The following is a 15,329-nucleotide window of genomic DNA, read 5'->3' as shown; positions in this document are numbered from 1 at the left end:
TTCCTCCTTCCAGCATGCTGCCCTCCCACTGTGGCTAGAGTGTTGCCCTGGGAGAAAGGCAGACAGAAAGAAAGAAAACAACTCACTGGCTTCGCATTTCAACTTGTTCTTTAAAAATTTTTTGGTAAAAAATTTTTTTGCAGGGAGTGGGTGTGCTCTGTTACAGGTCCATCCTATGTGTTCCAGGCAGATTTTTTTCTTACAGGGCTTCTCTTAGCCCTTGGAGAGGTACTTGAGGAAGACAGTCTTCTGTAGTGTCCACTGCCGTGACAGTTTGTTGATTCTCTTCACAAATACCACATGCCTTCTAGGTTTCTCAGCCTGACTGGTTATGTAGCTATTAAACAAAACCAGATTTTTGCTGAGTTTAAAAAAAAAAAAAATCGTATTTAAATTGAGCTGTTTTTTATGCCATGTTCTAGGTAGGTGACGGTGTTTGCTGTCTCTCCTAGGCTCACTGGTTAATTACCACAAGCCTCATTTGACGAGTTGGGAGGTTGGACAGTCTTACGTTTTTTAACCTCTTTTTCAGGAAACTTGTGCTGCAGAACCCACAGTGGCTAATAGCTAGGATTATAGTCACCCTTGTGTGGTCAGTCCCAAGTCATTTCATATATTACACTCCTGAGAACATTTGTTCCTCAGAAAAGGGTTCTGTGGTCATAAGATTGGGAAGTACAGTGTATGATGGGCCTGTCTTAGAAGTTGCCATTGCGCATAAGCACACTAGAAGCTGAAGCCTCCCGCACTGAGGAAACCACTGTAACTCAGTATCAACTGAATGTTTCCCTATGGAATTTAAAATCACAAAATGCTTATTACTAACATCTTACGGAGAACCAGTGTTCCTTGAACACATATGATCAGGAAAACTCTGGCCTAGAGACAGCAGAGAAAGGCCAGAGTCCTGGGAAAGCAGATTTGGTCTCAGAGGTCTGGTGTGAAGGAGACATGATTTTTCAGAAAAGAAAATGGAAATTTGGATGATTGAGGGTTTTAGTCTGGCCTGTCAGATTAATAAAGAAAATCCCCCTGCTTCCAGATGGGGGCTCCGAACCTTGGTGTACATTTGTGATCTTGCCAAAGAAAAGGTATCTGGCCTTTCTCCCAGTGGAGCTGTGTCTTCTGATGTAAACAGAAACAGTTTCCCAGAACAAATTCAGTTTTGAACAATTCAGCCATGGCCTCATGCCACTTCCTCCCTGCCTTGGGTGCTCCAAATACCAGCGAATCAGTTCTCCAGTGGCACCCTGCCCTGTGGTAGTGCAGCACACGGAGCCCAGGGAAAATTCCCAGCCATGTCCTCTTCTCCGGGAGCTCGAGGCCATCCATCATTTCCCACTGAATCACTGTTGATCTCTTAAAGACCATTTCTGCAGCTAATCCTTTCTAGCTTTTCCTCTGCCTCCACCCCGAGGTCTGGAGTACCTACCCCAACCTTTTCTTTTCCTTCCAGTCTGAGGGCTCAATTAACAGGAACGTTTTCAGGTTTAGTGCCTTCTGATTCAACACCCTGGGTTGAGAGCTAAAAATACCTCCTTTCCAGCTGATCTGTCCTAATCACAATAGCACCAACCCTTTAAATAGCTTTTCTGTGCCAGAGTAGACATTTGACAGATGGTGCTAACACTCTGAGGCTACAGGAAGTCGCAGGCTTAAAGTACTGACCAGCCTAGCATTGAGCTTTTACTTCTGCTCTTCCATTTCTTCTAGAGAAGAAAGAAGAAAAGAAACCCTCTTACTAAGCCTTAATAATTTATCAATTCTTAATAGAAAAGTGTATATGATAGTGTGCTTATGATGTGTCACTAGTGGTGTGAATACGGGAAAATACTGGTTCGGAAAAGGCACCCAATTGTATGGGTCTCCTTGCTTCCTGGCACTAGTCATATCTGGGACCACTGTCTTAAGTACATAAGAAATAGCTGCATCTCCAGCCATATCCAGAAAAGAATCTTTCGGGCAAGTGTCCTGCAAACCTATTTTTTAAATTAAGTGCTTGTTTTTCTTTGAAAAACTCAGAGACATGTTACATGTGTATTTTCTAGTTAGGCTCTCTAATAAGGGACAGATATTTCTTCAGGCACAGGGAATAGGTGAGGGTGAGTTATGTTTCTTTGTTTGGTCATGGTTCTCCCCATTTCATAAATACAAGTGCATTGCCAGTCAGCACTTAAGTACAATTTGGTTGTTCAAATGATTTTTTAAAAAGGTGTTCTTTTTAGCAGTCACAGTGGTTTGCAACTTGCTGATGACTGTGTCCCAGCTGGGTCCCTTCCCGCTCTCCGAGTACCTTCTCACTCTTACGGCTGCTGGAAGAGGTGCGACCTTAGCTAAAGTAGGAAGACGAGGGAGGGAAGACCACATTCCCATCTTCTAAGATTTTAGGCCTCAGACCCAAAGCCAGATTTGAGGTAGGAGACAAATGAACCCAAAGAAATTACATCTTAATGCATGTGTAACTGTATTTGACTGTCTTTTAATAAAAACTCTTCGCCTGTAGGGCAGATGTCAGTGTCTTACCATTACATTCTCATTCTCCAAGTCTCACAGCTATAAGATTCCATCGTATTTCCCCAGGAATTCGGATATGTTTAAAAAACAAACATACACAAAGAACTGTGACGTTTTGTCAAGAAGTATATCCCAGTCTGGCTGGGAAGCTTCTTTACATTGGCTCCCATTGCCATTGTTTTGTTTTGTTTTTTTCTGATTTGGCTGTGCAGCATCTTCATTACTGTGTGTAGGCTTTCTCTGGTTGTGGCAAGCAGGAAATACTCTTCATTGCATTGCATGGGCCGCTCCTTGCGGTGGCTTCTCTTGTGGAGCACAGACTCTGGTGTGCATGGGCTCCGTAGTTGTGGCTCACAGGTTCGAGAGCGTGGTCTCGGTAGTCGTGGCACACAGGCTCGATTACTTTGCAACATGTGGAATCATTCCAGACCAGGGATCAAACCCATGTTGCCTGCATTGGCAAGCAGATTCTTATCCACTCTGCCAGCAGGGAAGTCCCATTGCCATTCTTAATGAGTTCACTTAGCAGAGTCTGGTTATCCTACTACCTTCAAGCCCTCTAGCTCAAACCTACAATCTAAGGTTTATAAAAATTGCCTCACAGAGACTTCCCTGGCCATCCAGTGGTTAAGTCTCCACACTTCCAGTGCAGGGGTGTGGGTTCAATCCCTGGTCAGGGAATTAAGATCTCACAGGCTATGTGATCCAGCCAGAAAAATTGACTCACACATAGTTATGTTATAGAACCCTCTTCCCTCCATGCAGTATTCTGATAGAAATCACGCTAACAGCCATTCAGCAGGAGCAGAGCCTAACCGGAATGCTTCCAAACACATTAAAGTTCCATCCATTCAACTTGCTTATTCCATCTGGCTGTTGGCCATGTTTTTTAATTCTGGAGTGGGTGAGTGTGTATGTGTGTTTGGGTGCTTCCATTTCTTAGCCTATCATCTCTTTTTTAGCCCATCACCACTTACTTAAAGGCCTATCACCTCTTACTTAAAACCACGACATATCTGTAGGCATCTGGGCCTTGCTCTATATATTGTTTAGAACGTGTGCCTGTGCAGCACGGTAGAACTTCAACAAAAGATTCTGTCGTGTGTATTTTCTTTTTCCTTGGAAATGGGCAAGAGCCTTGAAACTTGGGAATGGCTTTTACAACTTAAAGCAATCCTCCTCGTGTTAAAGACGGTCCTGTCAAAAGATGTAAGCCAAACTCCAGCTGGTGATGTTGCCTAGCAACTCAGTCTGAGCTGCAAGAGCCCTTCATTGTGGGAACCAAGGTGACAGCCAGAACTGCCTGACCCCCCAGAAGGTGATGAGAAAGTATATTGAGGCTCCCTCCTCTCTCAGTCTTGTGCGTAACGACCTTGAGATAAACATTTTGGCTTCTCAAAGAGAACCCATTCTTGAGTTACAACTACTCTGCTTGGTGTTAGTGGAAACTGGAAATAAAAGGAGGGAAATTAAGCATAACTAAGAGTGATGCAGTTGTTTAATGAATGGGCTTTAGTACCTCCTGCCCTGAGCGCTTGTTGGGTTGAATGTGGAAGAAAGACATCAGGGCAAGAATTAGCTCCAAAATTAGACCACATCTAAATAGATGTTTATTACACTCACAAACATAGAAAGCAAAATTATGGTTACCAAACGGGAAAAAGGGAAGGAGGAGAGATAAATTAGGAATATGGGATTAACAGATACATCAGTTCAGTTCAGTCACTCAGTTGTGGGTTGTCTGCCCATTCTGTATACAGTAGTTTGCATCCGCTAACCCAAACCTCCCCTTCCATTCCTCCCCTACCTACCTCGCCCGTGGCAACCACAGGTCTGTTCTCTGTGTCTGTGAATCTGTTTCTGTTTCATAGATACGTTCATTTGTGTCATATTTTAGATTCCACACATAACGTCACATACGATATAATACGGTATTTATTTTTCTGACTTACTTCACTTAGTATGATAATCTCTAGTTCCATCTGTGTTGTAGCAAATAGCGTTGTTTTGTTCTCTTTTATGGCTGAGTAGTCATTCCATTGTATATATGTACCACATCTTCTTTGTCCATTCATCTATAGATGGACATTTAGGTTGTTTGCCGATCTTGGCTATTGTGGATAGTGCTGCTATGGACATAGGAATACATGTATCTTTTTTAATTATAATTTTGTTTGGATATTTGTCCAGAAGTGGGATTGCTAGATCATATGGTAATTCTATTTTTAGTTTTTTGAAGAACCTCCATATTGTTTTCCATAGTGGCTACACCAATTTACATTCCCACCAACAGCATAGGAGAGTTTTCTTTTCTCTACATCTTCTCCAGCATTTGTTATTTGTAGACTTTTAAATAATGGCCATTCTGACTAGTGTGAGGTGGTGCCTCATTCTAGTTTTAATTTGCATTTATCTATTATCACTATCTGTTCGTGATGTTGAGCATCTTTTCATGTGTCTGTTGGCCATTTGTATTTCTTTGGGGAAATGTCTTAAATAATGTTTTTTAATGCTATGGCATTAGGCACATATTGGCATCTCCAACACCTGAGTCAGAGGCTTATTCACAGATATTGATGGCAGGTACTCATTGTGTCCCAGATACTGTGAGAAGCACAGTGATGAAAAACTCTAGGATCCCTGTGCTCAGAGGGTTTACCGTCTAGGAGAATAGAAAGACCATCCATCACAGCAGCCTTCTCCAATAGAGTATGACTGGTTTTTATGTGGGGAGAATTTAGTTCCTGAGTAATTTAATTCTTATTAGAAACAAATGTAATAAACTATCAACAAAGAAATGATGTTTATCATCTCTGTTCTTAAAGTTTCTCTTTCTCTGGTGCTGCAGCATCTCATGTTAGCAGTCAGAGAACAAGAAGAGAGAAATGACCTTTAATTCTAGAATGTCATGTCTCTGTGCTGTACGTAGGCACAAGAAGACCCCAAACATCAACCTGTTCTTCTCCTGTGTTGATGGCTACAAAGGCCTCAGTGGCAGTCGAGGTTACAGGCCTTGGAATAATCATCTTTACACAACTTCAGTCTTTCTCAAAAACTTTTGTTAAGGCACTTTGTTTCGTTATTAATTTGGGGTATAGTCCCCAGAGGCTTAAGAAATCATTTTCCTGCTTTAGAACAAACAAACAAACACCTAAACGTCAAGGTTAACAAATTTGATTTGCAGGATTTCTGCAACTGGCACTTTTCTGATCCTGGCATGGGAGGCCAGAGTGGCTCGTGGTGGAGTAGTAGTGACTTGGGAAGTATTGTAGATTCAGTCATCAGTCTTTGTATCCCTATGGATCTGGGACCAACGTTCCAGAAGTGAATCCCAACATGGCAGTCAGACATTCACCCATTTCTGTCTCTGTCCACTTCAGTGCATTTTTACCTGTCTAGCTCCTAGTAATAGTTTAAGGGTACCAATGGCTTAGACCCACCATAATCTCCACAGGTAGTTCTCAAACACTGCTGCTTAGTCACACCTTCTTCCGTTTTCTGGCCTGGAATGTGGTGCATAGGCACTTGGAGAGCTTCCTCACAGTTTGTCTTGTGGGAGAAGGGCTCTCTGAAATGTGCTCACATGCATGTGACGGTGCTTATCAGGGCTAATTGAGCACACATGGCTCATGGCGTCCTTGTTGGGTATTGTAACTGAAGGTGTTGCGTTTTGAATCTGTGTTTCTAGACACTGTTTCCAGCAAGTTGCAAAACAACAATGTTTATACTATTGCCAAGAGGAATGTGGAAGGGCAGGACATGCTGTACCAATCCCTGAAGCTCACTAACGGCATTTGGATTTTGGCCGAGCTACGTATCCAACCAGGAAACCCCAATTACACGGTAAGGCCTTTTTCAGAATGGGTGAGATGGGTTCACGGAGGGAGGTAAGAGCCCTTTCGTTTTTTTTCTTAGCATTTTTTAATTTGCCAGGAAAGACCTGGTGGAGTTGCTGCACTCCCCAGATATCTAAAACAAGCAGTCAAAAAAGTCCCCAGTTGCATTCGTAGAAGACCTTGTTCTGCCCCCATTCACCAGGAAGGGGCCTCTGGCTGCTGGAGTGCCTCAGACTCCTCCAGGTATATACAGAGCTGCTCACAGAACCTGCAGCTCCATCAGTGTCGGTTAATGCTCATCTAGCGTATCTGTGCATGTGACACTGTAACAGGCCGCTAAGAGGATTGTTTTCGTAGCTCATTTCAAGCTCATTCCTGCTTTTGGATGTAAGGATGTCAAAATGCCTGTACATATGATCCTCTTTAGTGATATTGTATGTCCTAAGTGCTTGTTGAAAAACTAAGGCAAAATGGGACACACCTTTTATAGCCTGAAAGGGAACTTTAGAAAACTTCTTCAGTGCCACGCTGGACTAAAATTGAAATCCTGGCCTTATTTTTAGGGGAGGAGCCAGTTGCTTTGTTAATCAGCATAGCCGTAATACCCTAGGCACTGGCCATTTGTTTACTGTTGTAAAATACCGTCTCCCAGTAAGATGCTGCTTGTCATCTGCATTTTGTAAAGTATAAGAAAACCCTTGGGATAGGGGAAATATATTCTTCTATTATGTTCAAGGCTTTTGTACACTGTTTTGAATGAGGGGAAAGGAAAGTGATAAGAAAAATAAGGTTCAATAATTGAATAACTGATAAAGCTTTATAATCAGTAGATTAAGTGAACTTTTTGGCCATTTAGCCGAGAAAAGTCTGTGACTCCATTCCTTAGTTTTAAGGCAAATGTGTGTTCATTAGCATACATCAAGGAAGTAGTACCACCCTGAACTGAAAATTTTTAGTTTCCCCTTGAAGTAAGCTGGACAAGTGTGTGTGTGTGTGAGTGATACTACGTCCCATCTAACTAGATTTTTTTGCCCAAGCATTTGTGAGCTGAGAAACTTGAGGCTTCTCCCATAAACGGTACACTCCTCCCACCCACCTCCGCCGCCGCCAGTCGTTTGTCTTTTTTTGTAAGAAACTATCCTGTCATTTTCCTTGAGTTCCCCAAGAAAGAGAAAGCCTTGTCTGCTCTTCTGGAGGGACAGGTTTCTACTGTAAAATCAGGTCTTGTAAAATAACTCCATTTACTTCCCTAGAACTTTTCTCAAAGTATGTGTATTTGTGTGTGTGTGTTTTATCATTCATTATGTAATTGTCTGCAGTATTCCATCTCAGCTAGATTAGAGTAGCATGATTACCCCTAGATTGCAGATAAGGAAACCCAGGTTCAGAATGATTAATATCTTATTCAGGATCACAGAAGTTGTTGGTAGGTAAGTTGTGCTAAGAATTCAGATATCTGAACACTTCCTGTCTTCTTTGTGTTCATTAAGGATAGTGGGAATTTTGACAAAGACCTCTTAGTAGTTGCATAGTTGATTTAAAATGTTTAAAACCTTTTTATTTGGAACTAATTTAAGACTCACATAAAGTTTTAAAAATGGTACATAGAGTTCCCATATATCTTCCACTGAAGTTTCCTCATTGAGAACATCTTACACCCATAATACAATTCACCAGTTTTTACATCATTATTTTTAGTTTATTTGGTTAAGGAGTGTACAGTACTATGAAATCTTATCACATTTGTGATAATCACCACCATGATCAGGAACAGAACTGTTCTGTCACCATGAAAAAACTCCTCCTTGCTATCTCTTTATAGTTACAGACTCACCCCATGCCTAACCCGTGGGGATCACTGATAGGTTTGTTTGCCATTACTATAATTCTGTCATTTTGAGAGGGTTCTATAAAGTCAGGTCCTATCCTTTTCAGACTTTTTTCCCCCACTTAGCATAATATCCTTGACATCTGTCTTAAGTCATTGCATATATTAATCATTTGGTGTTTGTTGGGTTTTTTTTTTTTTTTTGATGACCAAGTAGTAGTACTGCTGCTGCTGCTAAGTCGCTTCAGTCATGTCCTACTCTGTGCGACCCCAGAGACGGCAGCCCACCAGGCTCCCCCGTCCCTGGGATTCCCCAGGCAAGAACACTGGAGTGGGTTGCCATTTCCTTCTCCAATGCATGAAAGTGAAAAGTGAAAGTGAAGTCGCTCAGTCGTGTCCGACCCTCAGCGACCCCATGGACTGCAGCCTACCAGGCTCCTCCATCCATGGGATTTTCCAGGCAAGAATACTGGAGTGGGGTGCCACTGCCTTCTCCAGAGTAATAGTACACTACATGATAAATCACTTCCTTTGTCCCCTTACTATATGTCATTAAGGTTTGTTTATCCCAGGGGGAAGAGCCCTCATAATCTCTAAGTAGCTCTTTCTCACCTAGAAAGATAACTTGTCCCAGGTGAAGAAGTATGTGTTCCAGGCCATAAACCTGAAGTAGATGTTTAAGTCCTTGGCTTATTACCTAGGCAAGGGAGGCGAGTCTAGGTAGATGGCATTCCTCGGTGGTTGGTGTTAAAGATGTGACACATAAGTAGGTTAGTGCTTCGAAAAGTTAAAATCCTGGAAAGACCTCTTTTCCCATATAAAATGAGACCACAGTCCTAAATCAGATTTTTTAGCTTCTTTTTTTATGTACATTTCCTTCTTGCTTTCTTTAGGAATTAGCCAAAAAAAATTTTTTTAATGTGTTCCAGCTTGTCTTAACTGTACTTGTTGGAAAGCAAGGAATGGATTTAACCCTAAACTTAACCTGTTATTAAAGGCTGGGGTGTCTGGAGGAGGGAGGTAATAGAACAGTCCAGAGAAAGAGATTCTTCCTTCTCTTCTTACCCTCCCTCCCCCCCTCCCCTCCCCTCCCTCTCTTCCCCCCTCCAAAGAGCAGCTCAAATTGTCTGCGTCTAGACTCCTGCCAGTGCCCACCTTCGGCTTTTATTGAGGAAGACAACATTCTCTTATCACTAGTGAACCAAAAGTGGATCTCCAACTGGTTGGAAGTTCCAGTACTGCTACAAAGATGTGACAAAATACAGAACTGTATTTGGGGGAGGAGGAACTACTCCCCTCTTTAGTCTGGGAGTTAACTCCCTTAGCTGTTCTTACTGGTTTTAGCTTCCTCTCCTCCTCCTCTTCTGAACCCGCATACTTTCCCATGAGAGCTGTCTACAACACTGACAGTGGAGAGGCTGGAGGAGGGGCAGAAAGGCAGGGAGGGCCTAGAGCGGCAGCTGGGACCAAAGTGGGGGGCGTTTTCTATTTATATTTGTATTCTAAAATTAGTTATACACTTTGTTTTACGTGTATCAGCACTGTCTTCCTAATGGATGTCGAGCAGCAGTTCTGGAAATGCCTTAGAGAATGTATATTAAAGCTGTAAATTCTAAATAGAGCCTCTTGTGATGTTCTTTTTGTTTGGCTTGGTTTTGCATTTTTAAAATCTCACTCAGTTCTGAGGATGTGAGTTTTCTCAAGAAGTTTAGGGTTGACCGATCATCTTCCTGACATTTTTACCAAAAATATTCTCACCTCTTTGAACTTGGTTAAATTGTTTAGTCTCTAATAAGACAAAAAAGAGGTAAGATAATGTAAAATCTTATGGTATATCGTTAAAGACAACTTTTGTTCATCTACTTTAATAAACAAGCGATGATGTCAGTAATACAGAAAACAGAGATTAAGTGTTCTGGTTCTTAATGCAATTTATATGCTTCTTTTGTTAACGTTATTGTGAATCTGGTGAATTTGCCTAATCTGGTACAATTCAGGAGTCCGAACCTAGGTTTAAATTTTGCGCTTGTTGACCCACAAAGTGAAAATCTCAGTGTTCAGCATTGAAATCTTTTTAATATTTTAATTTGGTAATTGTTAGACTAGACAAAGAGGTGGTAATAGACAAGTAGAGTGATATGAGAAGTATCTGACCAGCCTGAATAAGAGGCAGAAGCTGAAAGATAACACTGTTGACATAAATGGTACAGTTACACTCGGTAAATGTCTCTTTAGTGTTAGTGTTAATCGCTCAGTCGTGTCCGACTCTTTGCGACCCCATGGACTGCAGCCCACCAGACTCCTCTGTCCATGGCATTTTCCAGGCAAAGGATACTGGAGTGGGTTGTCCATTTCCTTCTCCAGGGGAGCTTCCCGACCCAGGGATTGAACCCAGGTCTCCTACACTGCAGGCAGATTCTTTACCATCTGAGCTACAAGGGAAACCTGTGTTGGTTCTTATCTTCATTCGCTAGCAGTGTATGTTCTCTTCTATAATACAGGGAAGACTAGCTCCTTGGAGCTGTCTAGCTCCTGCTTTTATTTTACTTAGTTATCCGTCCTCCTGAATTGGGACTGAGATAACCATCCTTGTGAAGACAGAAACTGGAACAGAGAGATGAAATGACCGGCAAGTTAAGGGTTTTAGCCCTTCCCTTTTCACTTGCTTATGGTCCCTGTGACTCCTAGCAAAGCAGGAAAGCATCTGTCCCCTACAGTGTTTCCTATGAATTATTTCCCAACTTTGCAGACCCACGTAGAATGTGGGTGGAAACACAGCACAGCTTGACGTTGATTAAATTGAAATTCTAAAACCCACAGAACCTCCTATCAGCAGGGTCTCTTTGTTTGGCTGCTCAACGATAGAAGCCCTTCTCCCCTTGTATCAGAAAGAGCTTTCCTTGAACTGAGTACGTGGATACCTTTTGAGCGAATGCCAGCCTCCGTGCTAATAATCTTCCTTCTCCTTTTCCTCCGCACAGCTGTCGCTGAAGTGTAGAGCTCCCGAGGTCTCCCAGTACATCTATCAGGTCTACGACAGCATTTTGAAAAACTAATAGACTGGTCCGGTGCCCTCCAGCCACCCTGTGATCGGTGCAGGCCAAGAACTCTTTAACTGGAAGAAATTGTTATCGCCATGTAGAATCTGAACCTGAACACACCGAGGCTACCCGCCAAGGTAGTGACTAGTCTAACCTGTGCTAATGTTAGGGCACCGCCTGTTGGATAGTTTAGCTTCCTGTGACCGTCTGTAACCACTGCTTCAGTCACTTCCCACCTCGTGCCACCCGCTGCTCTCTGTCCTCACTTGTGGGCTTCTCCATGCTGTCCTTAGAGTGGCTGCAGTTTTGAGTGTAGTTTGATATTTTGTAATCGAGACCTCGTTTCAAAAGCAGAAAAAGACAACAAAAAATATTAAAGCAAGGAAAAGTGTCACTGAAACGTAAACTGCACTTTATTGTTTTATATATTTGCACATACGAGAAATTGAGGGATAGTGTGTAACTGAGAGAAGTGTTAAGACAACCGCACAGTCCTGGAGGGAAGAGACACAGTTTCTTGCCACCTCGTGGCAGCCTTGTTCCTGATCACTTTCTTTTCTCTCCAAACTCCTTTTCCTGTGATTCCTCCTGCCCTGTATTTTCATCTCCTTTGATGCGCTGCAGCTAGGAATGGTGGTCTTCCTTGAATGGTGCTAGAGGGTGTAGGAAATGGGGCCTTGAGGCACCCAGGCTGAGAAGAAGAATTTACACAGTCCTTTCCCGAGGTCAAATCCGAGAATGACACTGACGAAAGAATTTCAGGAATCAAAATGCGCCCCCCACCCCCACCCCCATCTCCTGCTCTGGATTTAATTTAATCTCAGGTCCAGTTGACATCTAAAATCTTGGTTTTAGAGTTGAAACAGACTTACTTGAAATAACAACTCATCCAACCTTGTTTTTCTAAAAAGGAAAAAGATAAAACACAAACAGGACGTTACCGCCTGAGGACTGTTGACTGTTCAGTAGCAGAGGTGGGGGGCTGTGTCTCCGAATCCCCATCAGAGTTCTCACTGCGGGACCCTCTCGTCGACTTTTCTTTCCTCGATGCCTTTCTCTTACCTTTCCGGTGCCTGCTTCCTTATGGCTCTCCTCACACTCCACGCAGATTCTGGCGCTCCATTCATTGGCATCCGGTGGCAGCAGAGTCTCTGTCCAGGGACTTGAAGGTAAACCCTGATGCCAGAATGGAGGCCCCTCAGTGCTGGAGGCCAGCAGGGTGGGTGTGGGGAGAAAGTGAGCTTCTGGTGCCACACAGTCATCCCTCGGCTCTCTCACCCGCTCGGCACTTGTGTTGCTTAGGCTCCCAGGCGGTTGAGATCACCTCAGAGGGCCAAGTCGTCCTTTTCTTCTCTCAAAAGATCAGGAAACGTGAGAACCCCTGCCCCCCTGGACACATTGGGTGTGGCTGTCAAAGAGTGCTCTGTGCCTGGAACACCAGTCTGTCCAGCAGGGTTGTCTGTTTCACCTGTGGGCACTGCTGCTGCCCAGCACTGGGGATTCCGGGTCCATGACTGAGACTGCTTCTCAGATGCCCCCGCTCTCATCAGAAGCGCCTGGGTCCAAGACCTCACATGGGACTTGGACCTGAAAGTGAATCCAGGAGGAGGAACCCTAGAAAACAGCAGAAACTACCCTGCAACCATGTTGCAAGTGAAATGACCTTGACTCATACCACTTGGAAAGCTACGGGGAGCAGGTCCCCCAAAGCAGTTTCTTAAGCCTTGACTCTCTCCACGAGAAGAATTCCTGGGGTGAGGGACAGGAACCCCTCAGGCACGTGAAGAACAGGAAGTGGCACAGGATGGTGGGTGGGGGTGGGTGCCAGGTTGGGTAGAAAAGCAGGTGGGTGAAGCTCTGTGGCTGGGAGATTGCTCGTGGAGTCAGTGCGACGCAAGCAGTGAAGAAGGGCCCCGCTCCAAGCGCAGTGTTCTCGCCTCAAAGCAGACTGCAGGTCCAGGCGGCAGGGCTTGTGGCAGGGTAAGCAGACGAGACGGGGTGGTACCGAGACGTGCCCCTCCGCCCCTGAAACCCAGCTCCTCAGCCTCCCCGGCAGTCATGGGCAACAGCTGGACTTCACAGCTGATCCGGCCGGTCTGCCAGCCCTCCGCTCCTTGGAGAGGCTCCCTCCCGGTTTGCCCCTGAGCAGCTGGGGAGGGATTCTGCTTCATGAGAAGGACCCCCCTCCTGAAGAGGCAGAGCCTGTCACCTCCACCGCAGTATCCCTCGGGGCCCATTTCGAGCTTGGCCGAACGGGGGACTAGGAGGTTGCCCTGCAGTCCCCTCTCCGCCGCTGCAGCCTGTCTCTGTAACGTCCCAGCCTCTCACAAAGGGCACGGCAAGCGCACACACACCCAGGACTCTTGCTGGTCAGAGATTCCCTGAGTGTCTGCCCTCGCCCGAGCCTGTTTCCTGTGTCTCCATTGCAAACCTTGGGACTGGAGAGAAGGGGGAGGGGGGTAAGTGTTGCCCTAAGAAAACTTATCATTCTTTTGTTGTTGGGATCTGTTCTGGGGGAGGGTGGGGGGCGGGGGAAGCTTGACTTTGTCTTCATCAATAAACTCTCATTTACACAAAATGAAGTTTGTGCTGTGTACTTTGTTCCCAGAACTGACACTCGAGGACAGAACACAGCGGGCCAGGGGAAGGATGGGGTATTAATAACCACGCTATTAGAACTTGGCTTTTGGCTGCCCGGCCCTCCCGGGGATTTAGCCAGATGAAATGTGGAGATGGGCCTGAGGAAGCATCACACGCCTCAGAGGCTCCTGTCTCCCCGCGCCCGCTGCTGTCCCCACCACCATCACCACTCAGGCATTCGCTGCAGGCAGTGCTCAGAGGAGCCAGTTCATCTTCCCTGGCAGGTCCCCTCCAGGACCCGAGCGGATGGGCCAGGGGCAGCCAGCCACCCAGGCACAGGGGCAGAAGGAGCTCAGCAGAGCTTCTCGTCGGTGTCCTCTTCCCCAGGACGTTTCACTGATCCGTTTATAAAAAGCGTCTCGGATCTGCACTGGAGTCCTGCATGTTCGCAAGTGGATAGAATTAATGCTGCTTTCAATCAAGCTTCCCAAGGAGTTCAGATCGAATCACCTGCATTTGTGTGGCTGGGGACACGTGAGCCAGGTGTGGCCAGGCCGGAGGCCCTGGCCCTGGTTCTGATGAGTGGACAGCCTCTGAAGTCCCCCACAGCCTGGCGTGGGGGAGCGAGGCTGAGGGGTCCCATGCCCAGATGCCCTGAGCCTCAGTCAGTGTAGGGAAGGTGCACAGGGCTGCGCACAGAAACTGCTTCTACTACGTGGATGTTCAGACACCATGAAAACTATCTTTTGGCAGCTCGGAACTCGGGCTGTCACCACGTGCTGGCTAGTTGGCCTGAGTTCTAACTGGAATAACTCTGGCAGGGAAGTGGGGTCAGGATGGTCTTTGTGGAGGTTCGGAGTCAGAGATGAGGGATAGGCCTTACTGAGATCTGATTGGATTCACCAGCTAAGAATGTCAGTTTTGGCCAAGAAAATCCTTAGGGCAGAAGCTCTTAACTCTTGGGTGCACACTGATCACACCCCAGAGCTTTCATGAAAGGCTGACAATTCTTACCAGTTGGGTAGGGCCTGGGACAACCTGCATTTCAAAACATTCCCCAAGTGTTTCTAAAAGTGCAGAGTTGAGACTCCCTGCCAGAGAAAGACACCTGTTTGCCTACTGCCTCGTCTGGAGTAACGGGATTCTTGTGGCAGCTGAAAAATAGCAAAGCACTCTGATGCACAAGATGCCTGCCTGTCCCGTGAGTTGGGAGTGTTATCCCCATTTTTCAGGTGAGAGGAGGTGAAGCCACATCTTTTGACTCCCTCTGTCTTTATTGCTTCACTGCAGCTTCCCTTCATCCCACTCCTCTGAGCCACCAGGCCAAGGGCCAGCCTTGCTAAGCCCCTGCATCCCAGTGCGGTTCAGTCTCCAGAAGCAGGGCACACTGGCGAGAGACCTCCACCTGAGGGCGCCTGAGATCCTCCTCCCCCTACCAATCGCCAAGTTAGGAAACCCGGAGCTCTCAGGTGCATCGCTTCTGAGGCCACAGAAGAGCTGAGGACTCCGGGTTGGAGCCTTCCTACTCCC

At 45.4% G+C, this 15,329-nt stretch overlaps 1 protein-coding gene across 5 annotated transcripts in view; it reads left to right on the top strand.

The window, feature by feature from the left end:
- AP2B1 (adaptor related protein complex 2 subunit beta 1) overlaps nucleotides 1-11,625 on the top strand; it is a 114,983-nt gene extending 103,358 nt beyond the window's left edge. For all 5 annotated transcript variants that reach the window (XM_061390359.1, XM_061390356.1, XM_061390358.1 and 2 more), the window contains 2 exons: nucleotides 6,203-6,357; nucleotides 11,160-11,625. In XM_061390359.1, the coding sequence (XP_061246343.1) occupies nucleotides 6,203-6,357; nucleotides 11,160-11,234 (230 nt within the window). In that variant the 3' untranslated portion in view covers nucleotides 11,235-11,625. The remainder of the gene's footprint in view (nucleotides 1-6,202; nucleotides 6,358-11,159) is intronic.
- Nucleotides 11,626-15,329: the final 3,704 nt, after the last annotated feature.

This window comes from Bos javanicus, chromosome 19, assembly GCF_032452875.1.
Source record: "Bos javanicus breed banteng chromosome 19, ARS-OSU_banteng_1.0, whole genome shotgun sequence".
NCBI classification, from domain to species: Eukaryota; Metazoa; Chordata; class Mammalia; order Artiodactyla; family Bovidae; genus Bos; species Bos javanicus.
Note: the sequence above shows the minus strand (reverse complement) of the source record. Positions and strands in the feature narration are given on the sequence as shown.